The 25,060-nt window shown below is 41.5% G+C and overlaps 2 protein-coding genes across 2 annotated transcripts in view; one reads left to right on the forward strand and one right to left on the reverse strand.

Moving 5' to 3' along the window:
• The window catches only part of LOC133619281 (uncharacterized), a 260,390-nt gene that overhangs the window by 172,579 nt on the left and 62,751 nt on the right, over window positions 1-25,060 (reverse strand). The window lies entirely within an intron of this gene.
• Window positions 266-24,738, forward strand: LOC133619298 (uncharacterized). The gene is made up of 5 exons (XM_072915494.1): window positions 266-271; window positions 7,570-8,913; window positions 8,999-9,068; window positions 19,616-19,984; window positions 24,550-24,738. The coding sequence occupies exons 1-5, from the start codon at window positions 266-268 to the stop codon at window positions 24,582-24,584; spliced, it is 1,824 nt and encodes a 607-aa protein (XP_072771595.1). The 3' UTR covers window positions 24,585-24,738.

Consider the following 25,060-nt stretch of genomic DNA (forward strand, 5'->3'; position numbering starts at 1 on the left):
GGACTAAGCGGCGTGGCTTTCCGGAGAAGTTTCACATTTACGATCTTATATATTCAAAAATAGCATCAAATACCTCAACTATTCGCCTTTTCTTAAGCCCACCAAACGGACTTTGAGTGTGGAGCGATGGAGTGTTATGTGAAGTGAAGATTGAAGACGTGATAGAAGATGGACGACTACTGCTATGCTAAGATGGCGACGTCCGCTAAAAGAGAAGATGAAAGAGAATCAGCGCCACCAACGGAGAACAATCTGAAAAGCGAAGATGAAGGTGAGTGTGTTGCGTTCCCTCATTTGAAAGCTGTTTGAATTCCAAGCCCTAAAAATAGAAATTAGCCGACTTTGTTGAACAATGTAAACAAAGAGCCTGTTAGCATTTTTACCTCGATAAAAAATGGCGGATATGTCTGTTAGAAGTTACCGCAGTATTATCCTGCATTGGAAAATCTACTTTAATTTAAATAAAAAGTGATATTAATTGAGATTGGATGGTATTTAGTTTGTATTTTTTATTTAGCACTTAGCAATAGTGCTAATTAATTGATCTGCTTATCACTCAGCTTCTAAAATGTGTGGCTCATCCTCCTTATATTCAGGCTCAAAAATATAAGGTTCTGGATCATAATTTCTCCCAAAAGTATTATTTGATAGCACTCATGAAGTCTGCCTTTATTAGTAATAGTTGGTGTTGTTGTTGAAGGTAACAGCGAACGTTGTGATGCGTCTGTGAAAATAATGTGCTGCCGTTTTGCTAAAAATGATGAAAATACGTAAATATTACATGTTATTATGAATGTGCCTGTTATTACATTACATATATACTTACAGCGTGTATATAAAAAGTTGCTGGATATGTATTTTTATAGAAGAAATAGAGTGCATCCCCATTACCTGCATTGTTAGCTGACTTTTGCTAGCGTTTATTTACGAGTTAGAATCAGTGATGGGCAATAGTGCACAACAAGTAGCGACGCTATGTAGCTTAACTACAGTTCCCAGTAGCATGGCGTTAGCCGAGATCCTTTTTTGAACATGTAGTGATACCGTACAACCCTACTACACACACATACAGTACATAGAAGAAAGTGTGTTTTTGTTGTTTGTGTCTTGCAGACGTCCAGCAGCTGATCGGTAATCCAGAAGAAGTTTCCCCTCAGTTAGGGGGGAGCTACACTTTGAAGCAGGAGACTCCACAACCACCCTGCATTAAAAAGGAAGAGGAGGAACTCTGCATCACTCAGGAGGGAGAGTGTCTTCTAGGACGAGAGGAAGCTGATTACACCAAGTTTCCACTGAGTATTCTCTCTGTGAAGACTGAAGATGATGAAGAGAAACCACAAGACGAAGACGAGGTTGAAGAACTTTTGAGCAGCGATAAAGACTGTGAAGGTAAAAATGTTCGAGCTGCTCAGTTTGTGGCAAAAGCTTTTCTCAATAAAGCTCTTTGACTCGACACATGAGAACACACACAGATGAAAAACCATATAAGTGTTCAATCAATCAAAGTTTATTTATATATTCCTTAATCACAAATCTCTCAAAGGGCTGCACAAGCCACAACGACACCCTAGGCTCAGATCCCACATCAGGGCAAGAAAAAAGTCAACCCAATGGGAACAACAAGAAACCTTTGAGACCGGTGCAATGGACGTAAAGTGGATCTAGTTAATAGTGTGAGAGTCCAGTCCATAGTGGATCTAGTTAATAGTGTGAGAGTCCAGTCCATAGTGGATCGAGTTAATAATGTGAGAGTCCAGTCCATAGTCGATCTAGTTAATAGTGTGAGAGTCCAGTCCTTAGTGGATCTAGTTAATAGTGTGAGAGTCCAGTCCATAGTGGATCTAGTTAATAATGTGAGAGTCCAGTCCATAGTGGATCTAGTTAATAGTGTGAGAGTCCAGTCCATAGTGGATCTAGTTAATAGTGTGAGAGTCCAGTCCATAGTGGATCTAGTTAATAGTGTGAGAGTCCAGTCCATAGTGGATCTAGTTAATAGTGTGAGAGTCCAGTCCATAGTGGATCTAGTTAATAGTGTGAGTCCAGTCCATAGTGGATCTAGTTAATAGTGTGAGAGTCCAGTCCATAGTGGATCTAGTTAATAGTGTGAGAGTCCAGTCCATAGTGGATCTAGTTAATAGTGTGAGAGTCCAGTCCATAGTGGATCTAGTTAATAGTGTGAGAGTCCAGTCCATAGTGGATCTAGTTAATAGCGTGAGAGTCCAGTCCATAGTGGATCTAGTTAATAGTGTGAGAGTCCAGTCCATAGTGGGGCCAGCAGGAGATCATCTTGAATGGAGACAAGTCAGCAGCGCAGAGACGTCCCCAACTGATGCACAGATGAGTGGTCCACCCCGGGTCCCGACTTGGGACAGCTAGTGCCTCATCTGGGGTCACCTAATAACCTCTCCACGCAGGAGAGGGGGGCAGAGCAGAAAAGAGAGGGCAGATCAACTGGTCTAAAAGGGGGGTCTATTTAAAAGCGAGCGTTTACAAATGAGTTTTAAGTTGGGACTTAAATGCTTCTACTGAGGTAGCATCTCTCACTGTTACCGGGAGGGCATTCCATAGTACTGGAGCGCGAATAGAAAACGCTCTATAGCCCGCAGACTGTTTTTGGGCTCTGGGAATCACTAATAAGCCGGAGTTCTTACAACGCAGATTTCTTGCCGGGACATATGGTACAATACAATCAGCAAGATAGGACGGAGCTAGACCGTGTAGTATTTTATACGTAAGTACCGGTAGTAAAACCTTAAAGTTGCATCTTAAGTGCACAGGAAGCCAGTGCAGGTGAGCCAGTATAGGTATATATATATATATAAAGGTATATACAGTATAGGCGTAATATGATCAAACTTTCTTGTTCTTGTCAAAAGTCTAGCAGCTGCATTTTGTACCAACTGTAATCTTTCAATGTTAGACATAGGGAGACCTGAAAATAATACGTTAAAGTAATGGAGACGAGACGTAACGAACGCATGAATAATGATCTCAGCGTCGCTAGTGGACAAAATGGAACACATTTAGCGATATTACGGAGATGAAAGAAGGCCGTTTTAGTAACACTCTTAATGTGTGACTCAAACGAGAGAGTTGGGTCGAAGATAATAACGAGATTCGTTACCGGGTCGCTTTGTGTAATTGTTTGGTTGTCAAATGTTAAGGTGGTATTATTAAATAGATGTCGGTGTCTAGCAGGACCGATAATCAGCATTTCCGTTTTCTTGGCGTTGAGTTGCAAGAAGTTAGTGGACATCCATTGTTTAATTTCATTAAGACACGCCTCCAGCTGACTACAATCTGGCGTGTTGGTCATCTTTCGGGGCATGTAGAGTTGGGTGTCATCAGCATAACAGTGGAAGCTAACACCGTATTTGCGTATGATGTCGCCTAGCGGCAGCATGTACATGCTGAAGAGTGCAAGGCCAAGAACCGAACCTTGTGGAAATCCACACGTTACTTTAACATACTCCGTGGTGACATTGTTATAATAATAAAGTAAAGTAGCTATGATTGTCACACACAGACTAGGTGTGGCGAAATTATTCTCTGCATTTGACCCATCACCCTTGATCACCCCCTGGGAGGTGAGGGGAGCAGTGGGCAGCAGCTGTGGCCACGCCCGGGAATAATTTTTGGTGATTTAACCCCCAATTTCAACCCTTGATGCTGAGTGCCAAGCAGGGAGGCAATGGGTCCGATTTTTATAGTCTTTGGTATGACTCGGCCAGGGTTTGAACTCACAACCTACCGATCTCAGGGCGTACACGCTAACCACTAGGCCACTGAGTAGGTTTGGGAAATGCACTACATCCTGCCAGTAAGATAGGAGTTAAACCAAGAAAAGGCTAAGTCTCACATACCAATACGTGTTTTGATACGTTCTAATAGAATGTTATGATCGACGGTATCAAAAGCAGCGCTAAGATCAAGAAGCAGCAGAACATGGATGACGTATCAACATCGATAGTTAGCAAGAGATCATTAGTCATTTTTGGCGAGGGCTGTGATTTGCCCTGAAACCGGACTGAAAGGGGTCACAGAGATTGTTAGACGCTACATGTTCATTTAGCTGCTGTGCAAATATTTTTCGAGGATTTTTGAGGTTAAAGGAAAGGTGGGACACCGGCCGGTAGTTTACCATGAGGTCAGGATCGAGGTTAGGTCTTTTGAGCAGAGGATGAATAACCACTCTTTTGAATGCTAGGGGAACAGTGCCAGAGGAAAGTGATCAGTTTATAATATTTAGCACTGATGGACCTAATATTACAAACAGCTCCTTGATAAGTTTCCCAGGAAGTGGGTCAAGTAAACATGTTGTTTGTTTTATCCCATTTACACGCCGTAACAATTCCTCTAATGTTATTTCATCAAAAAGAAAGATACTATTTTGGAGGGCAAAATCTGTCGTACAGGCATTCGTATCTGTGTTAATATAACCCAGTTGTAGCTAGGATGCGTTGTCTTTAATCTCCTTTCTAATGAGTTCGATTTTCTTATTAAAGAAATTCATAAAATCATCTGCCGAGTGGGTGGAGCTACTGGCAGGAGTCCTTTGTTGGGTTAGCGATGCTACTGTACTGAACACATATTTAGTATCATTTTTATTGAGGCGGATGAGATTGGAGCAGTAATTAGCTTTAGCATGCGTTTATAAGTTAGTAAACTATCACTCCATGCTTGATAGAAAACCTCAAGTTTAGTCGCACGCCATTTGCGTTCCAGCTTTCTAGATGATAGTTTAAGAGCTCTAGTTTCTTCTGTAAACTAGGCGGTACGCCTTTAAGGGGCCTTTTTTTAGCTTTAAAGGTGCTATACTATCAATGGTGTCGCGCAGGGCATCGTTAAAGTTGTTAGTGAGGTTATCGATAGAGTCCACATAATTTGGGAATGTCGCCATTACCGAAGGCTGTAGGCAAGCAAGAGTCATAGTTGTGACAGCATTAATTTGGCGCCTGCTAAAGCAGTGGTTATTAGTAGCTTGTTGACAATGAGTCAGAACTTCGAATTTTATAAGGTAATGATTGGGCTTCACGGTGGCAGAGGGGTTAGTGCATCTGCCTCACAATACGAAGGTCCTGAGTAGTCTTGGGTTCAATCCCGGGCTCGGGATCTTTCTGTGTGGAGTTTGCATGTCCTCCCCGTGACTGCGTGGGTTCCCTCCGGGTACTCCGGCTTCCTCCCACCTCCAAAGACATGCACCTGGGGATAAGTTGATTGGCAACACTAAATTGGCCCTAGTGTGTGGATGTGAGTGTGAATGTTGTCTGTCTGTCTGTGTTGGCCTTGCGATGAGGTGGCGACTTGTCCAGGGTGTACCCCCCTTCCGCCCGATTGTAGCTGAGATAGGCTCCAGCGCCCCCCGCGACCCCAAAGGGAATAAGCGGTAGAAAATGGATGGATGGATGGATGTTTGGACTATTCTTTAGTGTACGAGAGTATCATAACTTGGGAGGTGGTGACAACCCGGACAAGGACTCGATCTATCTATCGTATTACCGTTGTGATGCGTGGGTTGATTTATTATTTGTGTCAGACCACAGCTATCAGTTATAGTCTGGAGCGCCACACACGGAGGGTCTGATGGGGTATTCAAATGGATATTAAAATCCCCCATTATAATTATATTATCTGCGTGCGTCACATCTCATCATTGCCTCTGGCAGGCAGGAGGCCAGAGACAAGTACTAGATGCCGGGACATCTTTCTAGCGAGATTACAAGTCCTAGCTATGTTCCTCTTTGTAATCTCTCCCTGGCTCATCCTAGTGTCATTGGAGCCAACGTGTACAACTATGTTTGTGTAGCTATAGTGGTGCAATTGGCCTGTCGTACAAGTTTACTAGGCCTGCTGAAAGTTAGCTCCCTAAGATTAGCTTCAATGTCAGGTGCTCTGACCCTGGGAATACACTTAATTATGGCTGGTTTGCTAAGCTGTTTGTTTTGGGTGATGGAGACTCCTATGACTAAGGGTGCCCGGTAGCCTGGGGTGTAGGACTAGCTAAAGGACTAACTGTATTATGCGTCTCAACCGGTTCACCTTTGCTTGTAGGCCGCTTAGGGCTGCTACAAACTGGGCTAGTCAGCTCGCTACAGCTAATGCTAGTGTCCGCCACGTCTAAAGTTACAAAATTACTCTGCTCTAGTTGGCGGACAAGGTCCTCTAGTAGGGCCAACCTATCCATGAGAACGGTGCACAAAGAGCAGGGAGCCATACTCGCGTTGTTTCTTTCACCAAATCGAGTTCTTGCTGTCTTCGGTGGTCGCAACGTGTGGCAGCAGGTTCCTACAGACCGTCGCCGCGCTCAAGCTTACAGCACCTGGTATTCCCAGGTGGTCTCCCATCCAAGTACTAACCAGTCCCGACCCTGCTAAACTTCCGAGATCGGACGTGCTCAAGGTAGTAATGCTGTAAGTCATTAGTTGACTGCTAATTGGGCAGTTTTAACTGCGGTAATATTTGGCATCAAGCCAAGCAGCTGTGTGCGCGTCTACGTATCTACATGTGCACAGCAGGGGAGCTGGTTAACTTATGAGAGTAGTATGTGTGTTTGTGAGAATGTCAACGTGTTGTCTGAGTGACGTCAGTGAGTGAGCGGGCGAGTAAAGAGAGAGCAGCAGGACAGGTGTAACAACTACATTATACCTGTCACTATTTAAACTCCTTGTGCAGATCTGAATGCTTATTATTTAAATGTTGACCTAAGTCTGAAGCAAAGGTGGTAATACTAATCACCACATTTGGCAAGGCGTGTTTTAAAGCAGCTGTTGTGTGAGTAGTGTATGTGTGTGTGCACCTTTAAGAGTGGCAGTATGTGGGGTGAGTGACGTGAGTGGGCAAGTTAGGAGAGAGAGAGCGAGTATGATCAGGGATGTGAATAGCATGGTGGATGTCCGGTTGTGCCCTGTGGAAATAATAAATAAAGTGAGCAAGTTGTAACTAATCGACGGCCTCGTCCTTCCGACCAAAGAGCGGAGCTTTATGGACCCAGTGTTACCCCCGACAAAACATGGGCGTCTCCCCTGCGCTCCTCGACCACGGTCTGGGAGCTGACAAACATGAAAGGTGTAAAGCAACCCTTGCAGAGCGGCGGTTCCCTGTTTAAAGTGTCACTTTTATTGTTAGTTTAGAAGCCCAAATACCTCCATATTGCACTTCACACACCCTCTTTATTAACCAGTAGAATTGTCCTTTGTTGCCTTTCTTCCTCTCCACCATGTTATTGCTTGTATGCACTTTGTGTGTGCGTTTTGACACACTCAACATCATGCGCCTCGGCTCTGTAGTCACCGCCGCACAGCGGCATTCAAATAAAAGAACGGTACCGGTACTTTTCAAAGGTGGTATAGTACCGATTTCAATTGATTAGTACTACGATACTTTATTGGTAGCAGTATACTGTACAACACTACTACACACACATACAGTACATAGAAGAAAGTGAGTTTTTGTTGTTTGTGTCTTGCAGACGTCCAGCAGCTGATCGGTAATCCAGAAGAAGTTTCCCCTCAGTTAGGGGGGAGCTCCACTTTGAAGCAGGAGACTCCACAACCACCCTGCATTAAAAAGGAAGAGGAGGAACTCTGCATCACTCAGGAGGGAGAGTGTCTTCTAGGACGAGAGGAAGCTGATTACACCAAGTTTCCACTGAGTATTCTCTCTGTGAAGACTGAAGATGATGAAGAGAAACCACAAGTAGACAACCTCTTAGCTCCACTATCAGATAGTGAGGCTGAAGACGAGGTTGAAGAACCTTTGAGCAGCGATAAAGACTGTGAAGGTGATATGAGGACTCACACTGACAACAAACGCTCTGAATGCTCTACAAAGAAGAGAGGTAAAAAATGTTTGAGCTGCTCAGTTTGTGCTGAAAGTTTTACTAAAAAGAGCCATTTGACTCAACACATGATAGCACACACAGGTGAAAAACCTTTTAATTGTTCAGTTTGTGGAAAAAGTTTTTATCAAAATAGCTTGTTGAGTCGACACATGAGAACACACACAGGTGAAAAACCATTTAATTGTTCAGTTTGTGGCAAAAGCTTTTCTCAAAAAAGCTTTTCGAGTCGACACATGAGAACACACACAGGTGAAAAACCATTTAGTTGTTCAGTTTGTGCTAAAAGTTTTTCTCGAAATTGCAGTTTGACTGAACACATGAGAACACACACAGGTGAAAAAACATTTTATTGTTCAGTTTGTGGCAAAAGCTTTTCTCAAAATTGCGGTTTGACCCGACACATGAGAACACACACAGGTGAAAAACCATTTAATTGTTCAGTTTGTGGTAAAAGTTTTTCTCTGAATTGCAGTTTGACTGAACACATGAGAACACACACAGGTGAAAAATTATTTAATTGTTCAGTTTGTGGCAAAAGATTTTCTCAAAATAGCAATTTGACTCAACACATGAGAACACACACAGGTGGAAAACCATTTAATTGTTCAGTTTGTGGTGAAAGGTTTACTCAAAATTGTCGTTTGACTCGACACATGAGAACACACACAGGTGAAAAACCATTTAAATGCTTAGTTTGTGGCAAAAGCTTTTCTCAAAATTGCCATTTGACTCAACACATGAAAACACACACAGGTGAAAAAACATGTAATTGTTCAGTTTGTGGCAAAATCTTTTACCGAAATACCTCTTTGACTCAACACATGAAAACACACACAGGTGAAAAACCATTTAATTGTTCAGTTTGTGGCAAAAGCTTTTCTCAAAATAGCATTTTGACTCAACACATGAGAACACACACAGGTGAAAAACCATTTAATTGTTCAGTTTGTGGTAAAAGATTTTCTTTAAATTGCAGTTTGACTCAACACATGAGAACACACACAGGTGAAAAACCATTTAATTGTTCAGTTTGTGGCAAAAACTTTTCTCAAAATAGTAATTTGACTCAACACATGAGAACACACACAGTTGAAAAAAACATTTAGTTGTTCTGTTTGTGGCAAAATCTTTTATCAAAATACCTCTTTGAGTCAACACATGAGAACACACACAGGTGAAAAACCATTTAACTGTTTGATTTGTGGTGAAAACTATTCTATTAAGAGCCGTTTGACTGAACACATGAAAACACACACTGGAGAAAAACCATTTAGTTGTTCAGCAGGCTGTAAAAGGTTCCAACATAATGAAGCCACAGTAAAACACATAAGAACACTCAAGGGAAAATAACCAATTAGCTGTTTAGTTTGTGGTATGTTGCTCATATGTGGTGACATCCACCCTACCCAGGACCTCCTCACTGCTTCTTTCACAAATATCTGAGGTATTCATACAAACTTGGATTATTTGGAGCATAATCTTATCTACTCATGACCCCATGTCTTCTCTGTATCTGAAACCTTCCTGAACAGTAAGATAGATGATGCTTCAAGTGCTTGGTTACTCCTTCTTCAGTCCAGGGACCTGGGGCCTCATGTGTCAAGTTTGTGCACGCTCAAAAACCTGCACTACACCCTTTTCACTGCAAAATTGAGATGTATCAAAACTGACGTTGATTCATAAGTGGTGCTGGGTAACTGTTTGCATAACAAACTGCCAACTTTTACTCCTCAGACTGATTGATGTGCAAATCAGAGACATATGAACAATTAACCCCCAACACCCACAATTCAAGCCCCACCTCCCTCAACATTCGGGCATAACAGGTTCAACCCGTCCTGCTAGATGAGTTTGCGAAGTGTAAAATTCAGCTGCATTTTTTAATGTTAGAAACTGCTGTTCTAATTGTGTCCACTTGATGTCGCAACAGCAATTCTGTTAGGCAAGCAAATAGTTTATACCGGGGCGAGCAAGTATACCAAGCAAGAGGTACACAAAGCGGGGCTGTGACTCCTCCCCCTCCACCCAACGTAAAACAGGAGTAAAATAAGCAATCAGTAACCCCACTTAAAATGCAGCATGAGACACTGCACACTGATATAGTTCTGTGAAAATGATTGTCTTCTGTGCAAATGTAAAGAAAGTGAACAGTGTGTGATTTACTGCAATACTGTCAGTCTTTTAACTTTTTATTTGTGCTTTGTTGAAATTGTTCACATTGCACTGCTTTTATTTTTCTATCAATACACATTATGTCTAGAAGACAGGAAGTAACTCAACACTTGAATAGTTTCTACCTCAGTTTGTATGGTTTGTTGAGTTAGCACAGGATTAATATGTGGAAATGACAAATGAGGTAGTTGACACTTAGAATAGTTTTTATTCATGCTTTATTTTGTTTTTGTTCAATCCTAGATGGGTTGTGACTTAAAGTTTAATAGAAACACTGAGATTAAATCTAAATTAATTGTGTTCTTCAAGGTGTTTCTGAAAATTCACCATTTTTTTTCCTATAAATGTTCAACTAACTTGAAGTGTTTTGTCAAGAGGATTATTTGTGATATGTACATTTTCAGAATGTGCTTGTTCTATTTTGGGACGAATACAATAAAGAAAACAATCTGAAGTTGTCGTAGTCGTATTTCTAAGTTATCATGCCATGATTTTACCCGTCACGCCCACGTGGAAATAGATTTTCCTCCATGCGGCCCCTGAGCTAAAATGAGTTTGACTCCCCTGGTTTTGGTTAAGATGTTTGTAATATGGAAAGACGTTAATGTGTCTTGTTTTCATGTTTGCATTTAAGATAGTTGACATTTAGCATGATAGCTGTTAACTGGCGATTAGTGATGTTAAGTGCCTAAGATGGTAGTTATTGATTAGCAGTGTGATGAGGGCTTTCTGCTGGTGAGTGATTAGCACTACAGTTAGAGCCACCTATCGCTAGGTAGAAATGAGCAGTTTCACCAACATTTTTATGTGAAACCATATTACTAACTGTCTGGTGTTTTACAGGATTCATGGAAGTTTATTGTCATACCAGCACACGATACACATGAGATGGCACACAATTTAGTAGCACGTGAACAATAGGATTGGTCCTGGTGGAGATCTACACTCTTAGTGCTTTTCTTCTTTATTCAGAGTAATCATTTGACTTTCTAAAGGTTTTTAACTAAAACAACTAAGTGGGTTGAAAAATATTTATGTTTCTTGTAGTATTTCATATGTATGATTTTTTTCTTCGATGTAAGCCCTTTTTCTGGTTTGAACAACAGCCATCGAAAAAGTCTGTGCACGTGCTAATGTAACAGATAGAAAAAGGAAACAGCATATTTTGGTATTTTTTTATATTATATTTTTGTTAGTAATTTCACCAAAATCCATCACATGATGTGTTTAAGTTTCTTTTTACTTTAAATATGGATTATCAGTAATATAATTCAAGTTTTTGTGGATTTATTTTTGTATTTCTTTTATATTTACAAATCTGAGCTTTTATTTTGAAAGTTTGAGGATATGACGGTGCGTAGCTTCCTTTCCTGCAAATCTGCGCTGTCCCTCGCTGGGAGAGGTATGTCGTTTTGCTCTGGGATTAAGAAATTATATTTCTTGAGTTTAAATGCAAAATTAACGGAAGAATGTTGATGTGCAAAAGTTTCGAGATGTGTTTATGGAGGTCTTTGTGTAGTGGCGTGTTTTAAAGAGCCATTTTGAGCGAGAGAAGGAGAGTTTGTTTCACCGAGACTTTTCTCTGTATATGCGTGAGTGAGTGAGCACGTGTGTGCGTGTGTGTGTGTGTGGGGGTCCTCCATGTTGTAGCCTACATGCTCAATGTATTTTATTTCTTGTGTGTGTTAGGAGTTATGTGGAGAGGAGATGACCATTGCACTCACTTTGTGTTTCATGTCACCGTCATGCAGGTATGTGTGTGTTTGGCCGCCATGTTAGAAAAGTTTTGGTTACTTTACTGTATGGGGAAATGTAGTAGTGAGTGCAAGTCTGCTGTCCCTCGCTGGGAGAGGAGTTATGTGGAGAGGAGATGACCATTGCACTCACTTTGTGTTTCATGTCACCGTCATGCAGGAATAAAAGTGAATGTGAGAAGTTGAACCAGCCCCGTGTCCCATGTCATTGAATGAACGCAGAGTACTACACACACAACAGCGTAGTCGGGACCCTGCAGACCCGTCCCGGCTACACTTGTATATATATATTTTTTATTTTCAAAGAGTATTTGTCGATTATTTGATGTTAGATACAAGATTAAAATGCTTTTATTTTGAAAAATAACTGCTGTGGTGTGGGAAACGGAAGTTGCTAGCTTCTAGCGCATGCGCAAATGTACGTAAAGCGAAGCAAAAAGACGAAGACCGCAGGCTATGGTTGTTCGGAGATTCTTCGAATTCACGATCTTAAAGTCATATGATTCACAGCAAATATAGCAACAAATATCTCAATTCGCATTTTCCAAAGCCACGAAACGTGCATTGAGTTTGGAGCGATATCTGAAGTGAAGATTGAAGACGTGATAGAAGATGGACGACTACTGCTATGCTAAGATGGCGACGTCCGCTAAAAGAGAACATGAAAGAGAATCAACTTCCAGCAAATCACCAACGGAGATAAAGACGAAAGATGAAGGTGAGTGAGTTGAAGTTTTGTCACATGAAAGCTATTTCAAGCCCTTAAAGTGTAAATGAGCCGACCTTGTTGAAGAATGTAAAGAAAGAGCCGCCATGATTGTTAGCTTGAAGAAGGCAGTGGAGTTCACATCAGAGGAGATGAAAGAATGCAAAAGTCACATTTAGAAACTAAAAGCAAAACAACAACTATGTTAGGTAAGGTGAGTATTTAGTCACATTTAACAAAGTCTCTGTACAGTTTGTCGTGTCGTCAAGTAACAGAAAAGAATGGACGTGTTCAAGTCGCGAGCAACGACTCGTTAGCAGCGTGTTTTGAAGACTAGCCTACAGTTGTTTGGTCGATGTCTGAATTTTTTAATCAAAACAGAAGAGTTCCTCCTTCCTATTTTTGGCAAGTGCCACTAATAAAATATGTATCTCGCATTAGTAAGCTGAATTATTCATCGAGTCCATCAAGTTATTCGATGGATTTTTGAGTCATCCTCCATCTTGTAAACAATGTAGCAGCGCGTGAAATATTAAAAGGATGTTGTTGAGCCAGGATTTGATTTTGAGCATTTTTGAATTGTATTCCTGTAGAAATCAATGACACACACACACACTGTCCACTTCAATGGTGTAAACTTTATAGAACCAACTGCGCCAACACTTCTCCAGGGCCGATGTATGCTCGGGGCAACACCCTTCACCTTACCCGGCAGTGGGTCTCCACAGCGGACGACTTTAGGGTGAATGATGAGTCCAGCGATTAGTTGCAAATCTTGCTTTATTGATTGATTGCACACAGCCAATCCAACACAAAACCAACTAGTGCTTCCCCGCATTTACGCTACCGCTCCCTCTCTTCTCTCGCCCACACACTCACTGACGTCACTCACCTCACATGCTGTTACCTATTAAAGGGCCACACACACACATACTCTACTCTCATAACACATAGTACAGTTAGTAGAACAACTGTGTTTTCATTACTGTGTATTTGATAGGTGCCATTGCCCCGGAATTGTATTGCATTGTACTTTCAAGTACAACAATGAGTAGATGAGTGTTATGTGTGTGTATATGTGTAAATAAATGAACACTGAAATTCAAGTATTTATTTTATTTATATATATATAATAAAATAAATAAATATATATATAGCTAGAATTCACTGAAAGTCAAGTATTTCATACACACACACATATATATACATATATATATATATATATATATATATATATATATATATATATATATATATATATATATATATATATATATATATATATATATATATATATATGAAATACTCGAGTTGGTGAATTCTAGCTGTAAATATACTCCTCCCCTCTTAACCACGCCCCACCCCACCACCGACCACGCCCCCACCTCCCGAAATCGGAGGTCTCAAGGTTGGCAAGTATGACAACAAGGAATGAACAATCATTGCAATATCCATCCATTTGCTACCGCTTATTCCTTTTTGGGGTCGCGGGGGGTGCTGGAGCCTATCTCAGCTGCACTCAGGCGGAAGGCGGAGTACACCCTGGACAAGTCGCTACCTCATCGCAGGGCCAACACAGATAGACAACATTCACACTCACATTCACACACTAGGGCCAATTTAGTGTTGCCAATCAACCTATCCCCAGGTGCATGTCTTTGGAGGTGGGAGGAAGCCGGAGTACCCGGAGGGAACCCAGGCAGTCACGGGGAGAACATGCAAACTCCATACAGAAAGATCCAGAGCCCGGGATTGAACCCAAGACTACTCAGAACCTTTGTATTGTGAGGCAGATGCACTAACCCCTCTTCCACCGTGCTGCCCCTCATTGCAATATATTTATAAATAAACATCACCATTTTTAACGAATCAACCTAACACCATACAAAGGCATTATGTAAGAAAATTGCATAACAAATTCCTTACCATCCAAAAAAACAAAACAACAACAACAGTGTTGCAAACTTAGAATCAAACAGTAATTGCCTTTTAGGCTTCAAGATTAAACAAGGTGCGTTTTGTTAAGTCCTGTCCTTTCACAAGACATAGTCTTTAAAGGCCTACTGAAACCCACTACTACCGACCACGCAGTCTGATACTTTATATATCAATGATGAAATCTTAACATTGCAACACATGCCAATACGGCCGGGTTACCTTACTAAAGTGCAATTTTAAATTTCGCGCAAAATATCCTGCTGAAAACTTCTCGGTATGATGACACCGGCGCGTGACGTTACGGATTGTAGAGGACATTTTGGGACAGCATGGTGGCCAGCTATTAAGTCGTCTGTTTTCATCGCAAAATTCCACAGTATTCTGGACATCTGTGTTGGTGAATCTTTTGCAATTTGTTCAATGAACAATGGAGACAGCAAAGAAGAAAGCTGTAGGTGGGAAGCGGTGTATTGCGGCAGGTGTTGTGCTGGATAACGAACCCCCGCCGTAGAATGCACCCCTTGACTGGTGTGCCGGATAACAGCCGGTGTTTTATTGTTTACATTCCCGGAAGATGACAGTCAAGCTTTACCATTTGCCTGTGGAGAACTGGGACAACAGAGACTCTTACCAGGAGGACTTTGAGTTGGATACGCACGACGCGGTACCGTGAGTACGCAGCTGCGGCTTCCAAACATTTGATCCCTTGCCCGTACGTGCGTGCCGCTGTGTGCATGTCACGTACGTAACTTTGGGGAAATATATGTGCTGTATGAACTTTGGGGAGGTGAACGGTACTTTGGGCTGTGGGATTGAGTGTGTTGTGCAGGTGTTTGAGTTGTATTGGCGGGTTATATGGACGGGAGGGGGGAGGTGTTTGTTATGCGGGATTAATTTGTGGCATATTAAATATAAGCCTGGTTGTGTTGTGGCTAATAGAGTATATATATGTCTTGTGTTTATTTACTGTTTTAGTCATTCCCAGCTGAATATCAGGTCCCACCCGCCTCTCACAGCATCTTCCCTATCTGAATCGCTCCCACTGCCCTCTAGTCCTTCACTCTCACTTTCCTCATCCACAAATCTTTCATCCTCGCTCAAATTAATTGAGAAATCGTCACTTTCTCGGTCCGAATCGCTCTCGCTGCTGGTGGCCATGATTGTAAACAATGTGCGGATGTGAGGAGCTCCACAACCTGTGACATCACGCTACTCGTCTGCTAGGCTTTTTTATCAGCGACCAAAAGTTGCGAAGTTTATCGTTGATGTTCTCTACTAAATCCTTTCAGCAAAAATATGGCAATATCGCAAAATGATCAAGTATGACACATAGAATGGACCTGCTATCCCCGTTTAAATAAGAAAATCGCATTTCAGTAGGCCTTTAAGCTTCACTTGCCGTCTTGGGGCATCTCTTGCTCTACGACTATGCGGACCGTATTAACTCCTCCCGAAGCACTCCAAAGTTACAGTGTTCAGCCAGTTTATGTACTGCTGTTATAAAGCTATCTGACGACTCACCAGGCTCCTGTTTCCGTACATTAAACTGCGCGCTGGAATATGACATTGTGTCTGCCAACAAAATAATCACCAAAACTTTTTATCACCGCAGCATAGTTCTGTTTCTGATCCGATGTCAGTGGAGAAGCATCCAAAATGAGCGTCCCTTTGCTTGTCCAGTCCTGACGCCACTCCATACCTCTCCAATCTTTTGCTCCATCTCGGCCATTGCTTCCGGACCCCGCAGTCAAACTTTTCTGGCAGGCTAACTTGAAAGTTGTCTCCATCCGTGCATTGCTTTCACTCGTTGTAATAGATAACTTGGGAACTAACTTCACTCTACTAATAAAACAAAAACCACTACCTTTGCCGTAGGTATACAGTCGTGCTCATAAGTTTACATACCCTGGGAGAATTTATGATTTCTTGGCCATTCTTCAGAGAATATGAATCATAACACAAAAACCTTTCTTTCACTCATGCTTAATGGTTGTGTGAAGCTATTTATTGGCAAACAACTGTGTTTACTCTTTTTAAATCAAAATGACAAAAGAAAGTACCCAAATGACCCTGATCAAAAGTTTACATACCCCAGTGACTTTGCTCTGATAACATGCACAAAATTTGACACAAACAGATTTGAATGGCTAATCAAGGTTCCAATCCTCACCTGTGACCTGTTTGTTTGTAATTAATGTGTGTGTGTATAAAAGGTCAGTGAGTTTCTGGGCTTCTGACAGACCATTGCATCTTTCATCCAGTGCTGCACAGATGTTTCTGGATTCTGAGTCATGGGGAAGGCAAAAGAATTGTCAAAGGATCTGCGAGAAAACGTAATTGAACTGCATAAAACAGGAAAGGGGTATAAAAGGATATCCAAGGAATTGAGTATGCCAATCAGCAGTGTTCAAAAGCTGATTAAGAAGTGGAAAATAAGGGATTCAGGTAGACCAGCAAAGGTTTCAGCCACAACTGCCAGGAAAATTGTTCGAGATGCAAAGAAAAATCCACAAATAACTTCAGCTGAAATACAGGACTCTCTGAAAAATTGTGGTGTGGCTGTTTCAAGATGCACAATAAGGAGGCACTTGAAGAAAAATTAGCTGCATGGTCGAGTCGCCAGAAGAAAGCCATCACTCCAAATTACTTTGTTCCAGAAGTTTTGAGGCTTGTCTCTGTGCTGTTTGGCGTAATGCAAGCGGGATACTTGGTGACATTTGCGCAGAAATGGCTTTCTTCTGGCGACTCGACCATGCAGCCCATTTTTCTTCAAGTGCCTCCTTATTGTGCATCTTGAAACAGCCACACCACAATTTTTCAGAGAGTCCTGTATTTCAGCTGAAGTTATACAAAGAGAGAAAATAGACTTCTAATCAAGGGCTGGAAAAAAACAAAAAATATTGCTATAGTAATTTTAACTTATTCTTACTATGATTGTTGGTAGAGTGGCCGTGCCAGCAATCGGAGTGTTGCTGGTTACTGGGGTTCAATCCCCACCTTCTACCATCCTAGTCACGTCCGTTGTGTTCTTGGGCAAGACACTTCACCCTTGCTCCTGATGGCTGCTGGTTAGCGCCTTGCATGGCAGCTCCCGCCATCAGTGTGTGAATGTGTGTGTGAATGGGTGAATGTGGAAGTAGTGTCAAAGCGCTTTGAGTACCTTGAAGGTAAAAAAACTCTATACAAGTATAACCCATTTATCATTTATTTATTGTTATCTTACGTGTTATTCATTTTACGTGTTATTCATTTGTTCTTTTAGATTATATTTAAAATTGAGTTTTGGTGGTACTGTTCCAAAATCACTCAAAATAATTGTGATTATTATTTTTTGCCATAATTGTCCAGCCCTAGACGAGGTATTGGCAAGGACTTCATTATAAACTATGTATCACGGTACTTAAATCACGATACAATATTGTGACATGGCGTTTTACTGCGATTTTTACAAAGTCACTGAAAAATGTAAAAAAAAAAACACCTTAATATAAATATATGTACACTAGATGCCAGTAATAATTTATTGGCCAAATTGTGTCGAAAACAAAGTAATTACAATGATCATTACAATTGTACAGAAAGTGCAAATTTCTTGTATTTAAGTTCTAAAAAAAGTCCTCTACTTCTTAACTGCAGACTTCTTTGAGATAGATATGATCTTTTTTAGTTTTGTGATGTATTTCAATATTGACTTTTCCCCACTGTTAGTTTGTAGTATCCTAATGTCCATCGAAGCAGATGTTTTCTACTTTCTGTGATTCTAGCTGAACTTTTCTGAGTCTATGACAAGTCATGTAAACATTGATCCATCATTCTGGCAAGGCACTAAATGAATGGCCATGAAACACTACACACTAGGGTTGTCCCCATAACAATAATTTAGTACCGGTACTAAATGTATAGATACTTTTCCAAATAAAGGGAACTTAGAAAAATGTCAATATTGGCTTTATTTGAACAGAAAATCTTAACTACATGAAACACTCACAGTCAAAGAACAATTTTACAAGGTTAAAATATAAATTAAAAGGCATTAAACACATTGGGCTTTTATTGTTGCACTTAAAGAACAATTTACAATTTTCCATATTACATATAGTCTGCTATAATCAAGGATTAGATTAGAATAGAACATAACGTTTTACTGAGGTTATATTAAATTATTCATGATTTATGGTTGCCACTTCTAGTCTGTGCTTTAAGAAAAATACAATTAATGATTAAGTACTAAAAACAAAACTATGGATAAATGTACACAGATAGGCCATGTAGCAGGTAAAACACATTTATTAAAGACAAAACACAAATTGTAGGAATTTGTTACAAAATGTAGTCATTTCACTTGCATTAGTTGACTGCTAATTAGGCAGTTTTAACTGCGCTAATATTTGGCATCAAGTTCTACGTATCTACATGTGCACAGCAGGGGAGCTGGTTAACTTATGAGAGTAGTATGTGTGTTTGTGAGAATGTCAACGTGTTGTCTGAGTGACGTCAGTGAGTGAGCGGGCGAGTAAAGAGAGAGCAGCAGGACAGGTGTAACAACTACATTATACCTGTCACTATTTAAACTCCTTGTGCAGATCTGAATGCTTATTATTTAAATGTTGACCTAAGTCTGAAGCAAAGGTGGTAATACTAATCACCACATTTGGCAAGGCGTGTTTTAAAGCAGCTGTTGTGAGAGTAGCGTATGTGTGTGTGCACCTTTAAGAGTGGCAGTATGTGGGCTGAGTGACGTGAGTAAGTGAGTGGGCAAGTAAGGAGAGGTAGTGGTAGCATGTGCAGGAGTGTTAATAGCATGGTGGATGTCCGGTTGTGCCCTGTGGAAATAATAAATAAAGTGACCAAGTTGTAACTAATCGACGGCCTCGTCCTTCTGACCAAAGAGTGGAGCTTTATGGACCCAGTGTTACCCCCGACAAAACATTGTTGCCTTTCTTCCTCTCCACCATGTTATTGCTTGTATGCACTTTGTGTGTGCGTTTTGACACACTCAACATCATGCGCCTCGGCTCTGTAGTCACCGCCGCACAGCAGCATTAAGATGAAAGAACGGTACCGGTACTTTTCAAAGGTGGTATAGTACCGATTTCAATTTATTAGTACCGCAATACTTTATTAGTAGCAGTATACTGTACAACCCTACTACACACACATACAGTACATAGAAGAAAGTGAGTTTTTGTTGTTTGTGTCTTGCAGACGTCCAGCAGCTGATCGGTAATCCAGAAGAAGTTTCCCCTCAGTTAGGGGGGAGCTCCACTTTGAAGCAGGAGACTCCACAACCACCCTGCATTAAAAAGGAAGAGGAGGAACTCTGCATCACTCAGGAGGGAGAGTGTCTTCTAGGACGAGAGGAAGCTGATTACACCAAGTTTCCACTGAGTATTCTCTCTGTGAAGACTGAAGATGATGAAGAGAAACCACAAGTAGACAACCTCTTAGCTCCACTATCAGATAGTGAGGCTGAAGACGAGGTTGAAGAAACTTTGAGCAGCGATAAAGACTGTGAAGGTGATATGAGGACTCACACTGACAACAAACACTCTGAATGCTCTACAAAGAAGAGAGGTAAAACATGTTTGAGCTGCTCAATTTGTGGCAAAAGCTTTTCTGTTAAGAGGTATTTGACTCAACACATAAGAACACACACAGGGGCAAAACCATTTAATTGTTCAGTTTGTGGCAACAGCTTTTCTCAAAATTGTCGTTTGACTCAACACATGAGAACACACACAGGTGAAAAACCATTTAACTGTTCAATTTGTGGTGAAAATTATTCTTTAAAGAGCCGTTTGACTCGACACATGAGAACACACACAGGTGTACAAACTTGTAATTGTTCAGTTTGTGGCAAAATCTTTTATCGAAATACCTCTTTGACTGAACACATGAGAACACACACAGGTGAAAAACCATATAAGTGTTCAGTTTGTTGCAAAAGCTTTTCTGTTAAGAGCCATTTGACTCGACACATGAGAACACACACTGCAGAAAAACCATTTAGTTGTTCAGTGTGCTGTAAAAGGTTTGCAAACAAAGCAGCCGCAGTAAAACACATAAGAACACACAGATGAAAATAACTAATTAGCTGTTTAGTTTGTGGTATGTTGCTCATATGTGGCGACATCCACCCTACCCAGGACCTCCTCACTGCTTCTTTCACAAATATCTGAGGTATTCATACAAACTTGGATTATTTGGAGCATAATCTTATCTACTCATGACCCCATGTCTTCTCTGTATCTGAAACCTTCCTGAACAGTAAGATAGATGATGCTTCAAGTGCTTGGTTACTCCTTCTTCAGTCCAGGGACCTGGGGCCTCATGTGTCAAGTTTGCGCACGCTCAAAAACCTGCACTACACCCCTTTTCACTGCAAAGTTGAGATGTATCAAAACTGACTTTGATGCATAAGTGATGCTGGGTAACTGTTTGCATAACAAACTGCCAACTTTCCTCAGACTGATTGATGTGCAAATCAGAGACATATGAACAATTAACCCCCAACACCCACAACCCAACCCCCACCTCCCTCGACATTCGGGCATAACAGGTTCAATCCGGCCCGCGAGATGAGTTTGCAAAGTGTAAAATTCAGCTGCATTTTTTAATGAAAGAAACTGCTGTTCTAAATGTGTCCACTGGATGTTGCAAGAGCAATTCTGTTAGGCAAGCAAATATTTTATACCGGGGCGAGCAAGTATACCAAGCAAGAGGTACACGGTAAAGCGGGGCTGTGACTCCTCCCCCTCCACCCAACGTAAAACAGGAGTAAAATAAGCAATCAGTAACCCCACTTAAAATGCAGCATGAGACACTGCACACTGATATAGTTCTGTGAAAATGATTGTCTTCTGTGCAAATGTAAAGAAAGTGAACAGTGTGTGATTTACTGCAATACTGTCAGTCTTTGAACTTTTTATTTGTGCTTTGTTGAAATTGTTCACACATTGCACAGCTTTTATTTTTCTATCAATACACATTATGTCTAGAAGACAGGAAGTAACTCAACACTCTTGAATAGTTTCTACCTCAGTTTGTATGGTTTGTTGAGTTAGCACAGGATTAATATGTGGAAATGACAAGTGAGGTAGTTGATACATAAAATAGTTTTTATTCATGCTTTATTTAGTTTTTTGTTCAATCCTAGATGGTTGTGATTTAAAGTTTAATTGCTTTGTAGAAACACTGAGGTGTTTTTGAAAATGCACCATTTTTTTCCTCTAAATGTTTAACTAACTTGAAGTGTTTTGTCAAGAGGATTATTTGTGATATGTACATTTTCAGAATGTGCTTGTTCTATTTTGGGCCGAAGTAAAATAAAGAAAACAATCTGAAGTTGTCATAGTAGTATTTTTAAGTTATCATGCCTTGATTTTACCCGTCTCGTCCACGTGGAAATAGATTTTCCTCCATGTGGTCCCTGAGCTAAAATGAGTTTGACACCCCTGCTGTAATCTGACTCATGTGAGCAGGTTACTGTATAAACACATTTTGTTATAAGTTATAAAACTGATTGTGGACCCCGACTTAAACAAGTTGAAAAACGTAAATCGGGTGTTACCATTTAGTGGTCAATTGTATGGAATATGCAATCTACTAATAAAAGTCTCAATCAATCAATCAATGTATAAACTGATCTCTTATCAGTGCAATGTGTGGCTCTGGCAGCAGTGCCCTCTGCTGGTTGTTCAGGGGAGTGTGTAGGTCACATTTGTGCATCTGATTTGTGGTAGAAATGTCTCGTCACAAAAGCAAAAAAGCGATCCACATATGCAAATTCAATACAAATACAAAATCAAGCATATTTATATTCCAAAAAATATATTTACAAATACATGTTTATTTATAGAAATTCTTGATTTATTTGTATGTCACATTTTTATATTTATACATTTCATTTGTATATATTTTCAAATCTCAAAAATATATTTACAAATACGCGTTTATTTATACAAATTATTTATTTATATATCACATTTGTATTTGTATATTTATTAATATATGCATATATATTAATATCATATTGATATATATAAGTTGATGTGAGACAATTCTACTTCCATAATAAAGGGCCACAATTTACAGATTTCCATCCATCCATCCATCTTCTTCCGCTTATCCGAGGTCGGGTCGCGGGGGCAGCAGCCTAAGCAAGGAAGCCCAGACTTTCCTCTCCCCAGCCACTTCGTCCAGCTCCTCCCGGGGGATCCCGAGGCGTTCCCAGGCCAGCCGGGAGACATAGTCTTCCCAACGTGTCCTGGGTCTTCCCCGTGGCCTCCTACCGGTCGGACGTGCCCTAAACACCTCCCGAGGGAGGCATTCGGGTGGCATCCTGACCAGATGCCCGAACCACCTCATCTGGCTCCTCTGGATGTGGAGGAGCAGCGGCTTTACTTTGAGCTCCCCCCGGATGACAGAGCTTCTCACCCTATCTCTAAGGGAGAGACCCGCCACCCGGCAGAGGAAACTCATTTCGGCCGCCTGTACCCGTGATCTTGTCCTTTCGGTCATAACCCAAAGCTCATGACCATAGGTGAGGATGGGAACGTAGATCGACCGGTAAATTGAGAGCTTTGCCTTCCGGCTCAGCTCCTTCTTCACCACAACGGATCGATACAGCGTCCGCATTACTGAAGATGCCGCACCGATCCGCCTGTCGATCTCACGATCCACTTTTCCCTCACTCGTGAACAAGACTCCTAGGTACTTGAACTCCTCCACTTGGGGCAGGGTCTCCTCCCCAACTCGGAGATGGCACTCCACCCTTTTCCGGGCGAGAACCATGGACTCGGACTTGGAGGTGCCGATTCTCATCCCAGTCGCTTCACACTCGGCTGCGAACTGATCCAGTGAGAGCTGAAGATCCTGGCCAGATGAAGCCATCAGGACCACATCATCTGCAAAAAGCAGAGACCTAATCCTGCAGCCACCAAACCGGATCCCCTCAACGCCTTGACTGCGCCTAGAAATTCTGTCCATAAAAGTTATGAACAGAATGGGTGACAAAGGGCAGCCTTGGCGGAGTCCAACCCTCACTGGAAAGGTGTCCGACTTACTGCCGGCAATGCGGACCAATCTCTGACACTGATCATACAGGGAGCGGACCGCCAAAATCAGACAGTCCGATACCCCATACTCTCTGAGCACTCCCCACAGGACCTCCCGAGGGACACGGTCAAATGCCTTCTCCAAGTCCACAAAGCACATGTAGACTGGTTGGGCAAACTCCCATGCACCCTCAAGGACCCTGCCGAGAGTATAGAGCTGGTCCACAGTTCCACGACCAGGACGAAAACCACACTGTTCCTCCTAAATCCGAGGTTCGACTAAAATTTACAGATTTGCTGAGTTAAAAAAAATAAAGTGTGGGTTTCAACTAAGGCTGTCAATGTTAATGCATTACCATGTATGAATGATGATTAATCACAGTGTTGGTTTTGACCGGCGCAGGAAGGCAGTGCGCATTGCACAGGCAGCGATGACGTCACACAGCAGTGGTAGAGGGATGTGCTCTGCGCCCACTTTCGCTTCAAAACAAACCTCGATGGAACTTCAGATAAAACTGAGGTTATTAGTCAGTAATGCAGCGACAAACTTTCTTATCATCGGCACACATCAAGTTTAAAATAGAATCAAAGAATCAGGACGCACTTTGTCCTGTATGTTTATTAAGTAAGTGGCCAACAACTGTGTAGTTCGTCTTTGACTTTTTGTAATATTGGGAAGGGCACACGTCGTGCGGAATGAACAGAATACGGTTGGGCACCATCTTTCAGCTGTATTCTAACTGGTTCTGTGTTTAGTGTGCCAGCTTGCTGATGTCCTGTGGTGGTGTGTGTCACTTTGTCAACTCGTCGCACCAAGTTCATTCTGACTGACAGGGACCGGCTGAGTAGATTGTTGACACTACTGCCGCGCACCACTTATGCTTTGAAGGGGTAATCCTTCCCTTTGTATGATTTTGTAATGTAATGATTTTGTTGTTTGTGGGCTCTGTACCGAGGATGTCGTTTTGGCTTGTGCAGCCCTTTGAGACACTTGTGATTTAGGGCTATATAAATAAACATTGATTGATTGATTGATTGTTTGTACCGCACCTCCTGTACTGATCCCATCTTGTCTCCCTGCAGGTTTACTTGTGCCGCAACCTCCTCTGACTGCCTGACGGTCTGTATTGTCAGTGCGAGCGTTAGGATCGCCAGTAGCTACCATGAATTGATTTAAAGGGGAACATTATCACCAGACCTATGTAAGCGCCAAAATATACCTTGATGTTGCAGAAAAAAAGACCATATATTTTTTTAACCGATTCCCGAACTCTAAATGGGTGAATTTTGGCGAATTAAACGCCTGTCTAATATTCGCTCTCGGATCGGGAAGCAATCCGCCATTTTCTCAAACACCGAGTCAAATCAGCTCTGTTATTTTCCGTTTTTTCGACTGTTTTCCGTACCTTGGAGACATCATGCCTCGTCGGTGTGTTGTCGGAGGGTGTAACAACACCAACAGGGACGGATTCAAGTTGCACCAGTGGCCCAAAGATGCCAAAGTGGCAAGAAATTGGACGTTTGTTCCGCACACTTTACCGACGAAAGCTATGCTACGACAGAGATGGCAAGAATGTGTGGATATCCTGCGACA

The sequence above is a fragment of the Nerophis lumbriciformis genome, linkage group LG20 (assembly GCF_033978685.3).
Source record: "Nerophis lumbriciformis linkage group LG20, RoL_Nlum_v2.1, whole genome shotgun sequence".
Classification (NCBI taxonomy): Eukaryota; Metazoa; Chordata; class Actinopteri; order Syngnathiformes; family Syngnathidae; genus Nerophis; species Nerophis lumbriciformis.

Bases quoted from the DNA above. Each gene is read 5' to 3' on its own strand.
- LOC133619298 (XM_072915494.1), top strand. The intron at 9,069-19,615 runs GTTTGACTGAAC...TGTGTCTTGCAG, and splicing joins AAACTATTCTATTAAGAGCC to ACGTCCAGCAGCTGATCGGT. The intron at 19,985-24,549 runs GTAAAACATGTT...GTCTCCCTGCAG, and splicing joins ATGCTCTACAAAGAAGAGAG to GTTTACTTGTGCCGCAACCT.